The 18,565-nt window shown below is 33.0% G+C and overlaps 2 protein-coding genes across 2 annotated transcripts; both read right to left on the reverse strand.

Moving 5' to 3' along the window:
* Window positions 1–2,500: 2,500 nt before the first annotated feature.
* Window positions 2,501–3,777, reverse strand: LOC144548835 (zinc finger BED domain-containing protein RICESLEEPER 2-like). The gene is made up of 2 exons (XM_078297549.1): window positions 3,238–3,777; window positions 2,501–3,142 (listed from the first exon to the last, which is right to left on the reverse strand). Exons 1-2 carry the CDS (start codon window positions 3,775–3,777, stop codon window positions 2,501–2,503), a joined length of 1,182 nt encoding a protein of 393 aa, XP_078153675.1.
* A 7,665-nt stretch (window positions 3,778–11,442) lies between these two features.
* LOC144548836 (putative disease resistance RPP13-like protein 3) lies at window positions 11,443–17,260 on the reverse strand. The gene is made up of 5 exons (XM_078297550.1): window positions 15,771–17,260; window positions 15,363–15,481; window positions 15,290–15,314; window positions 11,931–12,742; window positions 11,443–11,729 (listed from the first exon to the last, which is right to left on the reverse strand). Exons 1-5 carry the CDS (start codon window positions 17,048–17,050, stop codon window positions 11,443–11,445), a joined length of 2,523 nt encoding a protein of 840 aa, XP_078153676.1. The 5' UTR covers window positions 17,051–17,260.
* Window positions 17,261–18,565: the final 1,305 nt, after the last annotated feature.

Raw genomic sequence — 18,565 nt, forward strand, 5'->3', positions numbered from 1 at the left:
AAAAAATGCCCTCATTCAGACATTTACAATAATAGATTTAAATTAATGCCTCCTATAAACAAGTATTTTCAATTCAGAAAAAACAGAGGGGCTACTTAGCAAGTATAATAACCTGATCCCGTCGGCGAATTTCCTTTCCATTCGTTGTTTTTCCGGTTTTAGTGTAGCGGGTTATTTTATCTATGAAAAATGCAGGGCATCAGTATTATAGTCATAAGGAATTGGTCATAGAAAACTTTATCCTGACAACTGCAAAAGCAGCTGGCTCCGTCAACACGGCAGCACCTAAGGTTTTCTATTTATCAATCTTTGTAATATTACGTGTAGCGAGTTGAATTTAAGAAAACATATGCTTCCATTATTGTTCATCAGAAATCTTTCTTCCACAGAATATCTGCTTTTCCAATGCAAATTTAGACGTGATGCCGTGATGGGCCGACAGTTGGGCCATTTTATAAAATGTCCAATTCCGTATCAATTGGATCGTTTTCGTTTGTTATTCAAGATTTTTAAAAAATGAAGTTAGACAATTTTTTTTTTTTAAATTATGATGATTTTAAAAGTTAATATATATTATTTTTAAGTACCGTGACAACTAATTGAAGAGTTTGGTTAGTATAACATCAGTGTCATTTTAACTTATATAACACAAACTCTAAAACCTATCAAATCGATTTCAAACGGTGAATCCAAACCGTTCAAACCGATCTACTTCATTAGTTGTGCGTTTACATGCAAAATTTATAACTTTTTGAATTTATTTAGTATTAAGTCAAGCGGTCAAATATGTGAGTTTTTAAGTTAATTTAAATACATTAATTTTTCAATATTTTTACCGCTTGATTTTATACAAAAAGAAAATATAAATTTTTATATGTAAATGCATCCCTCATAATATAAATTGGTTTGAACGGTTTAGATTAGTCGTTTGAAGTCAATTTAATAGATTTTAGAGTTAGTGTTATATAGGCTGAAATGAATGTTATACTAGCTAAACTCCTAATTGAAACTTCAAAATGAACTATAAATACATGTGGTCACATTTCACCATAAACGTATGTTCAGATTGAATTTGTGGAAGCATGCGTTCATAGTATATTTTGAAAACATGTTCGAACTGCTTGTTTAACCAATACTTGGCATAGAACTTCAATTTGATCTTTATTTCTCTTTTTCGAGAAAATAAATCTGAGTGATGCATGCCTCAATTGAATATATATCTCTACAGGAATAAAAACATGTGATGTAGGGCTGCAAACGAACCGAACCAAATCGAATTTGTCCTAGTTCGAATTCAAATTCGAAATAATTTCGAATCAAACCCAATTCGAAATTGAAATAGATTTCGAACCTGAAAGGCCAGTTCGAATTTGGTTCGGTATAATTCGAACTAGTTCGATTTGATTCGAAATTAGTTCGAAATTGAGAGCAATTTGGTTAAATGAACACAGCAATTCGAAATTGAACACAGATGGTTCGAAATTGAGGCAGATTCGAAATGCAGTTCAAAATTGAGGCAGATTCGAAATTCAGTTAAATTGAAACAGATTCGAAATTCAGTGCAGATTCGAAATTCAGTTAAACTAGGCTGCTTTTATACATATGCTTTTCTTGAGGCAATTCAAAATTACTTTTCTAGATCTATCCAACAATTCGATTAAATGCTTACACATATGTTTTTCGAAACAAACAAAGTACAATCTAAATATCAATAGAACAATCACTACAGATTTATAATTATTACAAACTCAAATATTATCATAAATAAAAAATCATGTCTCTAAATCAACAGAACAATCACAAATTGATACTAAACAATCCCTAAATTAATACCAAACAACCAACATAACGATCACATTGCTTGCTGTCACATTGCCACCTGAAAATTAAACAACCAACAGAATGATCATCTTCTTCATTAGTATTTTGTGCAAAGGACAGTCTAAATCAGAAATATTACCCAAATTAGCATTAAATAAACATTCCCAGATTTCAGAAATATTACCCAAATTAGCATTAAACATTCCCATATTTCAGAAATATTACCCAAATCAGAAATAGTACCCAAATTAGCATTAAATAAACATTCCCAGATTTCAGAAATATTACCCAAATCAGAAATATTACCCAAATTACCCAGATTTCAGCTGACAAGTAAAAGAGAAAAAATGGAGACAATATTACCCAAATTACCCAAATCAGATTCTGATCAGTTTCACTCTATAATTATACTGGTCAGTTTCAGATTCAGATTCAGTTTCAGATTTAGATTTTTTTTAGACCATATCTTAGGTTAAAGAGCTTACTCTCTAATCAGTTTTTTCCATCGGTATTTGCACTTCAAGGTTCTTCTCTTCTTTGGCTACTTGCTGAAAATATTAAGGAAAAAAAATATAAGTGCAAAAGTTATTGCAATATTCAAATAAATGACTAATAGATATTTATAAGCATCGTCTCTTACTTGTAAGGTGTGCAATGTGATAGTTGAGTTTGCCCTTATTCAATCACCTCCACAAATCAAAAGTTCAACCATATCTTTGGTTAGAGAACTTCTATAATCATCTAATACACGACCTCCGGCACTAAAAGCCGACTCAGAGGCGACCGTTGATATTGGAATGCCAAGGATATCTCGAGTAAACAAGCTCAAAATTGGAAACTTCACGCAATTAACTTTCCACCACTCCAACACATTAAAATTCTTTCCTTGGCCTACAACAAGAACCTTTTCTTCTAAGTACACCTCAAGGTCAGTTTTTGGATTCTCTTCGGTTTGATTTTCAATCACAAAATTAAAATAGTCATCCTCGAGTGGGGTATCTAAAGAGGTACCATCTTGATTAGAGGTTAAAAAAACTGGTAATTTATTAGAAGCCATATAATCCTTTTCATACTTCTGAAAAAACAATTCAACCTTGCTTCTAACCTCTTCAATACGAGCCTCAACCTCATGACTTTGGTACAACTTTTTGAAACAAAATCCGATTAAATTCATTTTGAATCTTGGATCTAATATAGAAGCAATAGTCATTAAAAGACTAACTTCTCCCCAATACTTTTCAAACTTCTCAAACATGACTTGAGACATGGTACTCAAGAATTCATCCGCTGAACCATAAGCGTCGCATATTGCTCTTTTAACCTTAAACACTTCATTAAAGAACAAATTTGAGGTGGGGTAGGAGGTTCCCGAAAAAAGATTGGTAGCTTTAGTGAAAACATCAAGCAACTAACTACCTTCTCGGCATTTGCCCACTCTAACTCCGTGGGCAACCACTTAAAATCTGTATCTCTCTTGGCATACCTTTCAAGCGTGCTCTTGTAATAAATAGCCGATTGGAGCATGCGATGTGTAGAGTTCCACCTAGTTTTCACATCAGAACACAACGATCGCCTAGTGTTTATGCCTAATTGGATAGCTTGTTCTCCGAATTTGAAAAGCCTAGATGGGGATTTCCTAAGGTACTTGACACCCTCCCTAATCTTGATAATGCAATTCTCAATTTTACCAAGTCCATCTTGCACTATCAAGTTCAATATGTGAGCACAACATCTCACATGAAAGAAATAACCATTAAAATGCAACATGCCTGTTACCTCAAAGTTGGACATCAAAATGCTAGCAACCTTGTCATTGTTTTTTGCATTGTCTAGGGTAATTGTTCCAATTTTATCTATGATACCCCACTTCCTGAGAGAGTCCAATATGGCATATGAGATTACCTCGCCAGTGTGAGGTGGTGTAAGCTCAATAAAACTAATGATTCTTTTTTGCATGTTCCAATTTGAATCTATGTAATGAGCGGTTATAACCATGAAACCAATGGTTTGATTTGAAGTCCAACAAATAAGTGTGACACCGTTTCTACACTTTGTTTGCAGAGGTAGCAGACGCTTGGAAGGGACCACCCTCGTTTCATCAAGTTGTCGGTTGTTAGAATTTTATTTTGAATTGTCAGCCAAGCAAAGATTTGCATCCTAGGTGGTATTCTCACCTTCCAAATATTTTTTATCTCTGTGCATGGGCAAACTCCTTCCTGAATGAAATTGTAAAGAGAATTAGAAGTAAATAATCCGTTGGAATTGAGGTTCCAAGTGATCATGTCAGCTAATGAGTTAAGAACAAAAGCCCCATGAGAAAAAAGATGTAATAGAGAATTTTGCTCTTGCTCGGCTTCAAGGGACAGATTCGGCCTTATATTAAGATACCAATTATCTTGATAGAGAGCTTGCTGTAGGGTCGCATCTTGGCAGAGTGAGAAAGAGTAGAGATTAGGATATGAGTGTTTCAAAATACCATGTCCCCAATTGTGATGCCAGAACAAAATTACATGGCCATTTTCAGGATGAAATGTAACATTTGAAAGGAATACTGTTAGAATGCGCCTCAATCCTCGCATGAATGGTGTTGTTTGCAAAAGATTGCCATTAGTGAGGGAAGTACCAGTAGACAAAAATGCTTGCTTCCATAAGTAGACAGAATTCTGTAAATGCACAATTTAGTATCCTGTAACAGAATTCTGGCACCCTAATTTGTATTGTTCTTTTGTCTTCTTTCAATGTGCTTTTTCAAGTTCAACCACATAGTAAGGTTTGATAAAGTAATTCCTATTTAGTTGCAGCTGTACTTTATGATCAATTCAGTCTATACCGGCCTGTACCAGGTACTAGCACTACTACAAAAAACATTTTTTTCATCGCCCCTTTACCATCGGATGTGCTTCCGCACAGATGGTGGACGTCACGAGTGGCAGCGCTGTAATTACGTTGAACTTTTTACCGTCTGTTCTGGATAATAAACCGATGGCGTTGATGGACCCCCTCCTGACCCCTTCCTTTGCCATCGGTTGAATTTTACGAACCGTTAGCACTGGGCGGTTCATCTACATCGGTTTGGCTAAACGGACAATGTCACTGAGAGGATTACTAATCTACCATCTGGCTATTTCATGATCCGTTGTTTTTTTGGTTGATCAACATTGTCTGGTATCCTTACTAAACCGATGTTGTATTTTTGATTGACACCTATAATAATTAAATAATTGAAATATTGGTCATGCAGGTACACCAATTTAATTGATGGTGTTACTACTACAAAAAACACATTTCATGACTATATATATCCAATTTAATCATTATAAGAAAATAATTATTTAATAACATACATAATCCCAACTCAATAATATCTAATTAAGGATCATTAACCATATCAATTGGAATTTTTGTGTTATATTTTTTTAACAGAAAAGTTCGTAATTAATATATATATATATATATATATATATATAGAGAGAGAGAGAGAGATAGGCTAATCTGCTTTCGGTAGCATATGGGCCGAAATACACACGGTCAAAATTTGAAATTTCAAAATCCAAAATATCGATCTGAACCGTTCATCTTGTTCTCCATATTAATATGTGCTTGGAGACCAAATTTTACATTTTTCTGAATTTTTTTACTATTTATTAAGCCACTTTGAAAATCGTTGATGCAACGGTTTTACTGTTTTGTTAAGCCACCGTTGGATCAGCAATTTTCAAAGTGACTTAATAAATAGTAAAAAAATTCAGAAAAATATAAAATTTGGTCTCCAAGCACATATTAATATGGAGAACAATATGAACGGTTCAGATCGACTTTTTAAATTTTGAAATTTCAAATTTGGACCGTGTGTATTTCGGCCCATATGCTACCGAAAGCATATTAGCCTATCTCTCTCTCTCTCTCTCTCTCTCTATATATATATATATATATATATATATATATAGGCTAATGTGCTTCCATAAGCACTTGGCCCGAAGTGCTGCCATCCCATTTTCGATTTTTCAAAATCCAAACAGTCGATCCGAACCGTTCATCTTGTTCTCCATATTAATATCTTCTTGGAGACCAAATTTTACATTTTTTGGAATTTATTTGCTATTTATTAAGCCACTTTGAAAATCGCTGATCCAACGGTGAACCCCTGATTTTACTGTTTGGCAAGCCACCGTTGGATCAGCGATTTTCAAAGTGGCTTAATAAATAGCAAAAAAATTCCAAAAAATGTAAAATTTGGTCTCCAAGCAGATATTAATATGGAGAACAAGATGAACGGTTCGGATCGACTGTTTGGATTTTGAAAAATCGAAAATGAGGTGGCAGCACTTCGGGCCAAGTGCTTATGGAAGCACATTAGCCTATCTCTATATATATATATATAAATGTAAAATTTGGTCTCCAAGCACATTTTATTGTAGAGATCACATCTAACGATTTGGATTGACGATTAGGACTTTGAAAATGTAAAAATTTGCACCCCTAGTTCTGTGTGAGACAGTTATTAACTACACTCTCAATTGGTATTTTCTTTTCCAATTCTTTTAGCTGAATTGATAGCGGTGAGATTTTTTTTTCTTTCAAATCCATATTATTTATGTTTATTATTATTTTTAAAAGATGGTAACTAAGAAAAATCAGTCACCAAACATATATTTTTATATTTAAAATATTTGAGATCCTTCATATTTCAAAGAAGGCAACATAAATTACCAACACAATCATAAAATACATCCAATATTAAACTCATTATGATTGTAAAAATGTAAAAACAAGGACAGCATTGCCAAAAAATGCTCTCATTCCGACATTTGCAATAGAAGATTTAGTTCTTATAGAAGTATCTGCAATTCAGTAAAAAAACCAAAAAATAAAAACAGAAGGGCTAATTAGCAAGTATACTAACTTGATCCCATCGGTGAATTTCCTTTCCATGCGCTTTCTGTTTTTTCTTTAGTGTAGCGGGTTGTCTATGAGAGAATACATGGCATCAGAATTTTAGCCGCATGGAATTGCTCACAAAAAACCTTTTCTAGATGACTGCGGTAACAAATGGCTCCGCCTGTACCGAATTCGCATCCTCAGAGATATCTCTCCGAGTTGAATGGGGACTGGATTGACATTATTTATTTTATTTTTTTAAGGTTCACCTCCTCATTCTCGAATTCGTATCCTCTGAGATATGTTGCGTGACTTTCTAGAAAATCTCAACCGGTAAAATACGTTCTGCACAAATCCTAATGCTAAACTAATACTGCCCCTGCGCTATTCCCGAATAGGCAGCGGACAAGTCGGTCACGCAAAATATGAGATTATCTCAGAGGACACGCAGTCCTCAATCTCTATACAATAATCAGCATCTGCTTGATTGCTTCTTAGCCCAGTTATTCTTATTCGACATTATTTTATTTTATATAAATTTTTAATGCATCCGCTTCGTAGCCCAGTTATTCTTATTCAATGTTATTTTGTTAATTGTGCTATGGGGAATGACACTTTAATTCGCAATTACATTGCATCGAATTGATTTAAGCTAATTAAGTAATTATAATCTCTCAATTCAAAATAAGGGTACTACAAAACTATATATTTATTCATTTGAACAATGTCATTCCCCTTGTAGATTGTCCGATTTTCATCCAACGGATATAATTTGATGTAGTTGCGTCATGCTGAGATTAGGGCTTTAGCTTTTCTGTTTCCAACGGATATAATTTGCTGATTTTGCTTTGTTCCTACTTTCTCTGATCTGTGGGCCCTGCTGTCCGTGTAGTTGGAGATTTTTCTCTGCATATGGGCCTTCAATGCTGGGCTTTGTTTTTTCCTTGCACTAGAAATTGTGTATTTTGACATTGTGGATATCTAATTAGTTGCTCAATTGCAGCTTAATTAATCTTACATTGTGTTTTTATTTTCATTTCTTAATTTATTAAGTGATTTTGTTAACGAAGTAAGAGAAGCTCAGTAATGATAATGAATTTTATTTTCTCTAGCTGTTGTATCTGGGTGGAGACTTGTTATCTTTTGTATTATCTGCATGGATATACATGATATTTTATTTTGTACACCGTGTGACATGATATGATTCAGTGGTTGTAGATTGATCTATCACATACCATGTTTGTATTTAGGGTAAATTTCACTGTAGGTCACTAAACTTTGTTATTTGTCACGAATTGGTCATTCAAGTTTGATTTGTCCCTTTTGAGTCACTCAATTTTGTTATTTGTCCCAATCAAGTCCCTCTATTTTTTCATCCAAAATTTTAACGGAATATGCTAATTCCGTTAGTATTTTGGATGAAATATGCTAATTCCGTTAATATTTTGGAGGGAATGAGTATATTCTGTTAAATTTTTGGACGGAATAGGAATATTCCATTAAATTTTTGGATGGAAAAGTATAGAGGGACTTGATTGGGACAAATAACAAAGTTTAGTGACTTAAAAAAGACAAATGAAACTTGAGTAACCAATTCGTGACAAATAACAAAGTTTAGTGACCTCCAGCAAAATTTACCCTTGTATTTATGTGTTATGAATTACATCTTCTAAAAATCAGGCCCATGAACCAAATCTAAAGCCCACAATAACATGTCATTATATCTCAGTCCAATTTAACACAATGCTTCAAGGATATAAAAGTGGGGTTACCCACCGATAACCGATTTCATTGATGAAACTTATTTTTTAAATAGACGAAAAATAAATATAAGGAACTTATTTTCTGGGTTGTCATATTAATACTAAACGTTCAACTTTTTGTTATGTACAATGCAGCCGATACGTTTTGTTGTATCACAAAATCCGAATTTTTTTCACTACCATTCATATATTTTCTATTTAAAATATTTGAGATCCTTCATATTTTTTAGATGCAACCCAAAAAAGGTAAGATAAATTACCAACACAATCATAAAACACACTCAATATTAAACTCGTTATAATTATAAAAATGTAAAAACGAGGACAGCATTGAAAAGAAAAATGCCCTCATTCAAACATTTTCAATAATAGATTTAAATTAGAGTAAAGCTAGGGTGTGATGTGCTCACAAAGAGAGTTTGGTGAGCACAACTCTAAAAGTTTATCGGATCGACTTCAAATGCCAAATCTAAACCGTTGAAATCCATGTGCTTCATAAGTGATACATGTGCATGCAAAATTTTGAAAGTTTTGAGTTTATTTGCTACACGGTCAAGCGGTCAAAAAAATAATAAAAATTAACTATATAAAACAACTTATAAATTAGCTTAATGAAATATTCATTTCTTTGACCGTTTGACTGTGTAGCAAATGAACTCGAAACTTTCAAAAATTTTGCATGCACATGCATCACTCATGAAGCACATGGATATCAACGGTTTGAATTCAACATTTGAAGTCGATCCGATGAACTTTTAAAGTTGTGCTCACCAAATTCTCTTTGTGAACACATCACAACCTAGCTTTACTCTTTAAATTAATGCCTACTAACAACTATTTTCAATTCCGGAAAAACAGAGGGGCTAGTTTATCAAGTTTAATAACCTGATCCCGTCGGCGAATTTCCTTTCCATTCGTTTTTTTTTTCCTTTTAGTGTAGCGGGTTATTTTATCTATGTAAAATGCAGGGCATCAATATTATAGTAATAAGGAATTGGTCACAGAAAACTTTTTCCTGACAACTGCAGAAACAGCTGGCTCCGCCAACACGGCAGCACCTTAGAGTCTCTATATATCAATCTCTGTAATATTACGTGTAGCGAGTTGATTTTAAGAAAACATAAGCTTCAATTATTGTTCATCATAAATCTATCTTCCACTGAATATCTGTGTTCCAAATGCAAATTTAGACGTGCTGGTGTCTCCTGCGGTTTTGCAAATATCGGCTTAACTGTCGAAAGTGAACCGACAGTTGGGCCATTTTATAAAAGAGAAAATTTTTAGTGTACCCATACAAATATTTGAAATAGCCAATATCTCCATTAAAATATCATAATAGCCAATATCTCCATACAAATTTCAAATTCTTTCTTCTATCTCCTTTTAATTATTTAATTATTTTAACATTTAAATTGACCATTATACCCTTCAAATTTTAATGGAGGTGTCCTGTACCTTTTTCCTCTATTCTTCACACCTATTATATTTCCTTCCGTATCATTTGAAGCAGAAAATAAATTTCGCCCCAGATTTTTTCCATTGTGTGTGTGCCTCTATCGCCGATGAGAGAACCAAGGCGGGTTTATTACATGCTTTTCTCTTATTGGTAGACCAAATTTTGCAGGTGCTTTCATTACCTACAACAGCTCCACGTCTCCGGCATTACTCTTGAAAGCAGTTTTGATTAATTCATCCTTTAAATACGTTTTTATTTTTTGGTTTGTTTAAACTGTTGGTTTTGGAGTTTATTGGTACCAGCAGGTACATGGCTTGATTCAACTTATCTTGCTACCTGATGCAATGTTTGGGCATGCTCAAAGTTTGTGTTGGGGCTTACTGAGCATGGATACTAAGCTAACAAGAGAAATTTAGAGATTAAAAAGGAAGAAACTGAATTTCAAACCAAATTTCATTTTTAACATGTTCTTAGACTTCTATTAGAAACAGTGAATGAGAGGGAAAGTTTAATTGGAGGAGACTGGACAATGAAAGTGGGAGTTACGGTATATACATTTAGTTTTCACTAATTTCAACTAAATCCTTAAATTTAGATTTTCTAGTGGAGAAAGGGAATATTAGATGGACGGGAGGAAATATTAGACAAGAAGACAAAGCTTCTTTCATTTTCTTCTTCTTCAATTCCATCCTATTTAACCATTGATGGACATGTCCATTTACAATCAGAGGGACAGAATGGTCATTTTAAATTTTAAAATAATTAAACAAAAGATTAAATGATTAAAAGGGGATGGAAGAAAGAATTTAAAATTTGTATGGGGATGTTGGCTATTATGATGTTTTGATGGGGATATTGGTTATTTCAAAAATTTGTATGGGTACACTAGAAATTTTTCATTTATAAAATGTCCAATTCCGTATCAATTGGATCGTTTTCTTTTGTTATTCAAGATTTAAAAAAATGAAGTTAGACAATTTTTTTTTGAAAAAAAAAATTCTTTTAAAAAAATTATGATTATTTTAAAAATTAATATATATATATTTTTTAAATACCGAGATAACTAATTGAAACTTCAAAATGAACTGTAAATACGTGACTGCTTGTTTAATTAACAAATATGTTCAGATTGAATTTGTGGAAGTATATGCGTTCATAGTATATTTTGAACACACGTGCAAACTGCTTGTTTAACAAACAATTGGCATAGAACTTAAATTTGATCTTTATTTCTCTTTTTCGAAAAAATAAATCTGAGTGATGCCTCAATTGAATATATATCTCTACAGGAATAAAACCATGTGATGCTTCAATTAATTATTGGGTTTAAATAAAGGTTGGTAATAACAACAGAAAGAATTTAAGAAATTTAACAAGGAATTAAATTGACCTTTATTGTTCTTGATTGATTGTACAATGGGATATATTACAATTGTCTATTTATAGACTACACTCTGCCTTCAATGTAAACTCTAACTACGGTCTACTGTTATGTCTCTCTTGTTAACAGTTGAAGTATTGCTGTTACATTAATTCGGTTATAGTTGGTATATGTTTGACTTTCTCCCATTCCTCCCCCGACTCGTTCTCAATTTTTGACTTGAGTCGACTGTCTATCTTCAGCTCCTGTAGGGTGGTCACATATTGTAGGTCAGGAAGAGCTTGTAAATCAGAGCACCGAATAATACAAAGGTACTTGAGCACGGATAATGCACCATACTCCACCTTCCATTTCTTTATATTCTTGACACAAATGAGTTCCAGACTTTGCAGTCGAGGGAAACCTCTATCCGTGCAAACTATGGTATCCGCTTCAATGTTAATGTTATCCAGCTTCAGACACTTCAAACTACGCAGTCTCTCAAGTTTCCGCATTGGATCACCATTAAAATTATAGCGGGACAGTGTTAGCTCGGTTAAGTTTGGAGGCATTTTTACAATTTTAATATATGTAGTATCATAATATATATCAAAGTTCCCATTGAGATACATGGTATGTATTTTTTGAAAACTTGATGAGGTGCTGAAATCAATCATCCCTCTTGGAGGACCAAGGTTTTCTAATCCCATTGAGACGAGGTTATTTAACTCGGATATGAGGTCATGTATCAGCATGTCATCATTCTCATCACAACACAAAAGTTGCAACTTACGGATACCAAGGAGGTAATTAGGGAGGCTTTTCTTCCATGATTTAGGAACTTTGAACCATCCAAGGCTTCTTAGGTTAACTAGGTTTGCAGTTGATGGCGGACCCACCAATTGATAGTGAGCAGAGGAACGAACATGCCTCAGACTAGTGATTTTCCAGAGACTTTTTGGTAACTCTTTGACATCCGAACCTCTTATATCAAAAGTCTGGAGATTTTGCAAATGATCAATCCATGATGGAATTACAGTTACCCTAGTTCTTAAACAGAAGCACCAAACGATCACAATTGCCCTAGTACTCAAACCCAAGTACCTCAAGTGGATCATGTTCTTCAAATCATTAGGTAGGTCCATTATAAAGGTGCCTCTTAGTTCCAGGACTCTGAGTAATAGAAATCCTATACCTCTGTCGACAAAACTTCCCATGCCAAAATTTATGAATGTTCGAAGATTGGGCATTTTGATCTTTGTGAGATGCCTTGGATTGATCTCATTGTGAAATGCCACTCGTCGTGTCATGCTTACATCATCCCTGTCTGCATTTTCATCCTTCCAGATGAGAAGGAAATCATTTTCTTTGGCTTCACCTAATGCAACTTCACGCAAAAGATCGTGAACCCGGATAGACTTGATAGCACCATTGGGAGACCTCTCAACAACTTGAACCAAACATCTGTATGTTTAATAGTAAAAGAATGTGTTAAAAAAACAGAAAAAAAAATGTTTTGTACTGTAAGCAATATAAATTGTCAACCAATCAAGTAAGGCCACAGCTACAGAATTTGGGTAACCGAGTCAGCTAAAATATGTTGTCAGCAGAAACAAAGGCTCTGTTTTAGTAAAATCATGTGTAACAAAGGCTCTGTTTTAAGAATCGTATTTGTTTTTATTTCTTTAATAGAACCATGTGTAACAAAGGTTCTGTTTTAGTTATACTTTCAAGGTAAAAATTGTTATGAAGACAAGGTGAAGTAATACCATCTGCATATTATTTTTTTGAATAAAGAAAGTATGGTGTAATGCTGCCTAATGCTTCTGGACTGTCTGAGTTGTGACAAAGTTTTTAAATTGCAAGAATTTCCAACTAAATATCCATTTCAAATAACACATTTAATTTAGCTCTTTCCAACAATTGATAAAATATCATTGTGTTAAAATTATGTTTTTTGAATTTGAGGTAAAACAATTTCTTGTGTTTGAATTACAAATTTTTCTTACTAACAAATTAAATGTACATAACCATTTACTTTTCATATTCTCATTTTATATGACATAATTTTCTCTGTAACAAACCGTTTCGGACTTTCAGTTTCAATAAAAAGTTGGTTTAACTGAATTTTCAATTAACATATATAGAAAAAGAAGTTATAAATTTCATAACACACTTTCAAGTGCTCGTTCCAATAAAAAAAATACCAAATTTTTTATTCATGGTAAATAGTAAAAGAAAAAAAAAGTGGAAAACAATATGGGCAAATTTTAAAAATTGAAAGGCATGTGTATGATATGGTGTCCTGCTGAGATGCTATACCATATGGAGATCTCTGTCCAGAAAAAAAAAAAAAAAAAAAAAAAAAAACGCCTCATGGACGCCATACCATACAGAGTCCCCGATTATTTTTTAGAAAAAGTGGGACACCATATCAACATAAAAAAATTGGAGAAAGCCTGAAAAATAAAATAAAAGTGGGATGCCATTTAAAAACATTGATTTAAACTTTTTATTTAATTAGTGTTCAATTTATGTTTGCTAGATTGACCACTACTGTTTTTAACAAAAATAAATATTATTTTTATTACAAACAGAGTGCTATATATGATATTTGTATTCCACATATTATGTAATGAATAATTTACATTGATTTTATATGAAATAAAATATAAAAAAAAATTATATTTTATCTATCTTAAAAAACAATTGACGGTTCACATTTGACCTTTGATTTTTTATTTTGAAATATTAATGCTCTAGAATTTGTATTTTGAAAAATTAATAATATTTATCATACAATTTTATATTTTAAAATTGTTGATGTACTCTCAATTATCTAGATATGATTTTTTACAAATTTGAGTGAATTTGAAATTTGATTGATTAGTCATCATAAAACAATTAAAATTTTCTTATAAAATTTAATTTCGTTTGACGGGAGGGTAACTGACTATTAAATAAGTTCATATATAATACACACTATTTAAGAAATAAAGAATATACCTTTAATTAAATTTGTTAAGTTGAATAGTTTTGTGAGATATCAAATGCATCTACATAAAAATTAGAGATACCCATATCCTAGTATGTACTATAATTATGTCTTGGAGAATTTTGTGCCACTATTTTTGAACCAACAAATTATCATAACTTCTAGAGCATTAATATTTCAAAGTATAAAATCAAAGGTCAAATTTGAACTATTATTTTTTTTAGGATAGATGAAATATTATTTTTTCTTTATATTTTATATCATGCAAAATCAACATAGGGCTCATACACAATAAGTGGAATACAAATAGCATCTATAGCACTCTATTTGCAATGAGTATATTTTGTTTGAGAAACAATAGGGTCAAGCTATCAAATAGAAATTGAACAAAAATTAAATGAAAAATTCAAATGAAAGTTTTTAAATTGCATCTACTTTTAGTTTATTTTTTTGAATTTTTTTTTTATGTTGACATGGCGTCCTACTTTTCCAAAAAAATTAAAAATTTTGAGGCCTCCGTTGGCTATAGTGTCTTGGTTTTTAATTTCTTGGAAAGAGGTCTGTGTATGATATAGCGTCCTAGTAGCACGCCGTATCATCTACATGCCTTCTTATTTTTAAGATTTTCCCATATCCTATTTCATTTTTTTTTTCTAATTACCATGAATAAAAATTACACATGAGAGAATTTCCAACTATATATCCATTTCAAATAACACATTTAATTTAGGTCTTTCCGACAATTGATAAAGTATCATTATTTGTTAAAATTTATGTTTTTTCATTTTGAGGTAAAATATTTTCTTGTGTTTGAATTATATTTGTTACTAACAAATTAAATGTACATAACCATTTACATTTCGTACTCTCATTTTATATGATATTACTTTTTTTCTGTAACAAACCGTTTTAGTCTTTCAGAAATCAATAAAAAGTTTGGTTTAATAGAAAAATAAGTTTTGAAATTTTGTAACACACTTTCAAGTACTAGTACACAAATACAAAAATAGAAGTACCTTTGCACTAGCTCCTCCAAATAATCTTCAGCATAATCTTCAAATTCCCCATTAGTTTTTACATCAATGAAGCCTTCAGCAAAATCTTCAAATTCCCCTTCCTTTTTGACATCTACTAAGCCTTCAGCTATCCACATCTGCATAAGACGTTCCGCCTCAATTTTGTAGTCCTCCGGGAAGCAAGCTAAGTACCTGAAACATATGCAACCGGTTCGATTCATAGTTTGGATGACCAAAGTACTTTTTGTCTAAAATAAAATAAAAGATAAGGTAAAATCTTCAAATAACAAGGACTGATTAAACAATTGTATTTGCCTGTAAAGGGCGGATATAACTGGCCTCTGAGAAATGGACGAGGTATTAGATGACTTACAATTAGCATAGGTATTATGACTTCAAAATTTTACAAAAAGTAAATCCTTATGTTAAAATTATGAGTATTGTTAAATTGAAGAAAAAGAAAAGAGAAATGGTAAATTACCGGAAACATGACTTCAGAATATACGGTAAGTCATCATAGCTGGTGGTTAAAATTTTCATGCATTCTCCTCCGTCAACTGTGTACCAATCCAATCTGTTGAGCACTCTTGACCATTCTTCGTATGTAGGGGTTTTACTTGACAAGAGGCCACCCAACACAGTGAGTGTCAGAGGCAAGCCGCCACATCTCTTAACTAGCTTTCTAGTGAGATCCAACAATTCGTCCGGACACTCCGGTAGAGAATCGCTGCTTGGAAATGCCTTCTTTAGGAAAAGATTGAAGCTTTCTCCTTCACTGAGAAACCGAAGAAAATATACACCACTAGGATCTGCGCAATTCGCTACATTAAGGTTACGGGTCGTCATTAGCACCCGGCTCCCGTTCCCAATGTCGACTAGGCCAGTCTCGAGCTGGGTAAAGACATTCTCAGCCCACACATCATCTAAGACAATTAGGTATTTCTTCTCTTTCAATAATGCACTGACTTCTCCTAACAGAAATACAATCTGATCTTCTTGTTGTAATTCCTTTAATTCACCAAGAACCCGCTTCAACTCTGTCTCATTTGCAAGTTTCTTGTGTATTTTCTTTAATACACCAAGGAGATTAAAATCTTGGGTGACTGTTATCCATATGCAAGGATCAAAATGATTCTTTACAATTGGACTATTATACACCATTAGAGCAAGGGTGGTCTTGCCAAGCCCACCTGGCCCGACAATGGAAACCACATGCCGGCTTTGGGAGCTTGTCTGGTGCAACAACAAATTGATTATATCTCTCTTTTCGGCATCTAAACCAATAATTTTGATGCTATCAACATCAAGGATCACACGGCGTTTTAAAGAAGGTTGTTTTTGGAGATGGCTTTCAGAGGGACCAGCTCGATCTCCACTAAGATCTTGTATCCCAAAAGTAGTTCTACCTTCGGAGATTATGAGGAGTTTGGTTTGGATCTTAGAAATCTTCTCACCCAGAGTGCGATGAGCAAAAAGCCTGTTTGCGATGAGACCGAGCGATCGATAGTTGGCTTCAACAAGGAATGTGTCGATCGCATCTTCGGTCTCGTATGTGACATTCCTCACATCGTGCACCCATCCTTTCATCCTCATATCACCAGTCTTCTTTTTGGATTCGGCATCCCCTAGAAAGCCCTGCATCTGACCCAGTTGAAGCTTCACCTCATCAATTTTGTCTTCGACTCCGCGCAAGGACTGGGCTACATGGGAAAGTAGGTCTGCTAACTTTTTTACCACAGCGGAAACGATCTCCTCAGTCATCTTGCTCTATTGCAATCTTCCTCTCTAGCTCTCAATTTGCTCTGGTAAGATGTTAAGCGTATTGCTTGACTGCCACTGTCAACAGATGCTAAGCTAATTGCCAAAAAGGAGACAAGGATGCTAAGCGTATAGCCAAGAGAAGAAAAAGACAAAGAAAGATGCTAAGGGTATTGCTTCATGGCCACTGTCAACAGATACTAAGCTTATTGCCAAAAAAAGAGAAAAGGATGCTAAGTGTATAGCCAAACGCAAAAAATAAAAATAAAAATAATATGCTAATTATAAAAGCGTATTGCAGACAATTTATCTTTGACAAAACGTATGTTAAGCGTATTGCTTTAATTATGAGCCTCTTTTTGGCTCTTAAATTTTGGGTATCATATTTTTTATACATTAGATTAAAATAAGATGCACATGATTTCAAAAAATATATTCAATGGAACTTCAATCAGTACAAATATTCTGAATCCAATTCAATATGTATTATTTATGTGCAATCTGTATTTAAATTTATAAGAATATGTATTTTTTATGTGCAATCTGGATTCTATATTCAATCACTACAAATATATAAGAATTTCGAAATTCAGAAACTTAGACTGCAGTTAAATTTAATAAATCAAAGGTTTAGTTTTCCAAAATAGACAACGGGACCCACATAACATGTTAATATAATTTGTTCGCTTCCTTTATGTGTGGGAGGCACCGCCTGCTTTTTCTTTTTAAAATGGAGAAGGATCCATGATATGTTAATCATATTCATTTGTTTCCTTTTCTTTTCAAGAGGGAGAAGGATCTATGACATGTTAATCTTATTTATTCGTTTCCTTTTCTTGTCAAGAGGGAAGGATCTACGACATTTTAATCTTATTCATTCGTTTCCTTTTCTTGTCAAGAGGGAGAAGGATCTATGACATGTTAATCTTATTCATTTGTTTCCTTTTCTTTTTAAGAGGGAGAGGGATCTATGACATGTTAATCTTATTCAATCGTTTCCTTTTCTTTTCAAGAGGGAGAAGGATCTATAACATGTTAATCTTATTCAATCGTTTCCATTTCTTTTCAAGAGGGAGAAGGATCTATAACATGCTAATCTTATTCATTCGTTTGCTTTATGTTAATCTACTGGTACGCTGATTTAAACTGCTGGGACTTGAGTGTGAAATAATTAAGTAATTAAACAAGAACAGACTACTAAAATTAAAAAAAAAATGTTAAAAAAAAAAAAACTATATAGAAATTTAATGAATTAAGGTTTGGCTTTTGAAAATTTTTCTTCATCACAAACTAGTATATACAGATTACAAAAATCTACAAGATAAGAATTAAAAATACAATTGCTTTCACAATTCAAATTGAGAAAATACATTTACATGCTATGTGCATATCCAATAAATAGATGAATTGTTTTTACTCTATACAGACGGTAGTATTGCACCGAGCATCTCGATTGCTTGATTTATTCGTGAATTTATTGAATATATGTTTTCAATTCGTCTTCCAAATCTCCCTACA

Source organism: Carex rostrata, chromosome 34 (genome assembly GCF_964058835.1).
Source record: "Carex rostrata chromosome 34, lpCarRost1.2, whole genome shotgun sequence".
In the NCBI taxonomy this organism is placed as follows: Eukaryota; Viridiplantae; Streptophyta; class Magnoliopsida; order Poales; family Cyperaceae; genus Carex; species Carex rostrata.

What these genes read in the sequence shown, in the direction of transcription:
- LOC144548835 (XM_078297549.1), bottom strand. Translation starts at nt 3,777, where the DNA reads ATGCAAAAAAGAATCATTAGTTTTATTGAGCTTACACCACCTCACACT. An exon ending in AGTGGGCAAATGCCGAGAAG is followed by an intron (nt 3,143 to 3,237) that starts GTAGTTAGTTGC and finishes GAAGTGTTTAAG; the next exon opens with GTTAAAAGAGCAATATGCGA.
- LOC144548836 (XM_078297550.1), bottom strand. Translation starts at nt 17,050, where the DNA reads ATGACTGAGGAGATCGTTTCCGCTGTGGTAAAAAAGTTAGCAGACCTA. An exon ending in ATTCTGAAGTCATGTTTCCG is followed by an intron (nt 15,482 to 15,770) that starts GTAATTTACCAT and finishes CATATGTTTCAG; the next exon opens with GTACTTAGCTTGCTTCCCGG. An exon ending in TTGGAGGAGCTAGTGCAAAG is followed by an intron (nt 12,743 to 15,289) that starts GTACTTCTATTT and finishes TTAAACATACAG; the next exon opens with ATGTTTGGTTCAAGTTGTTG.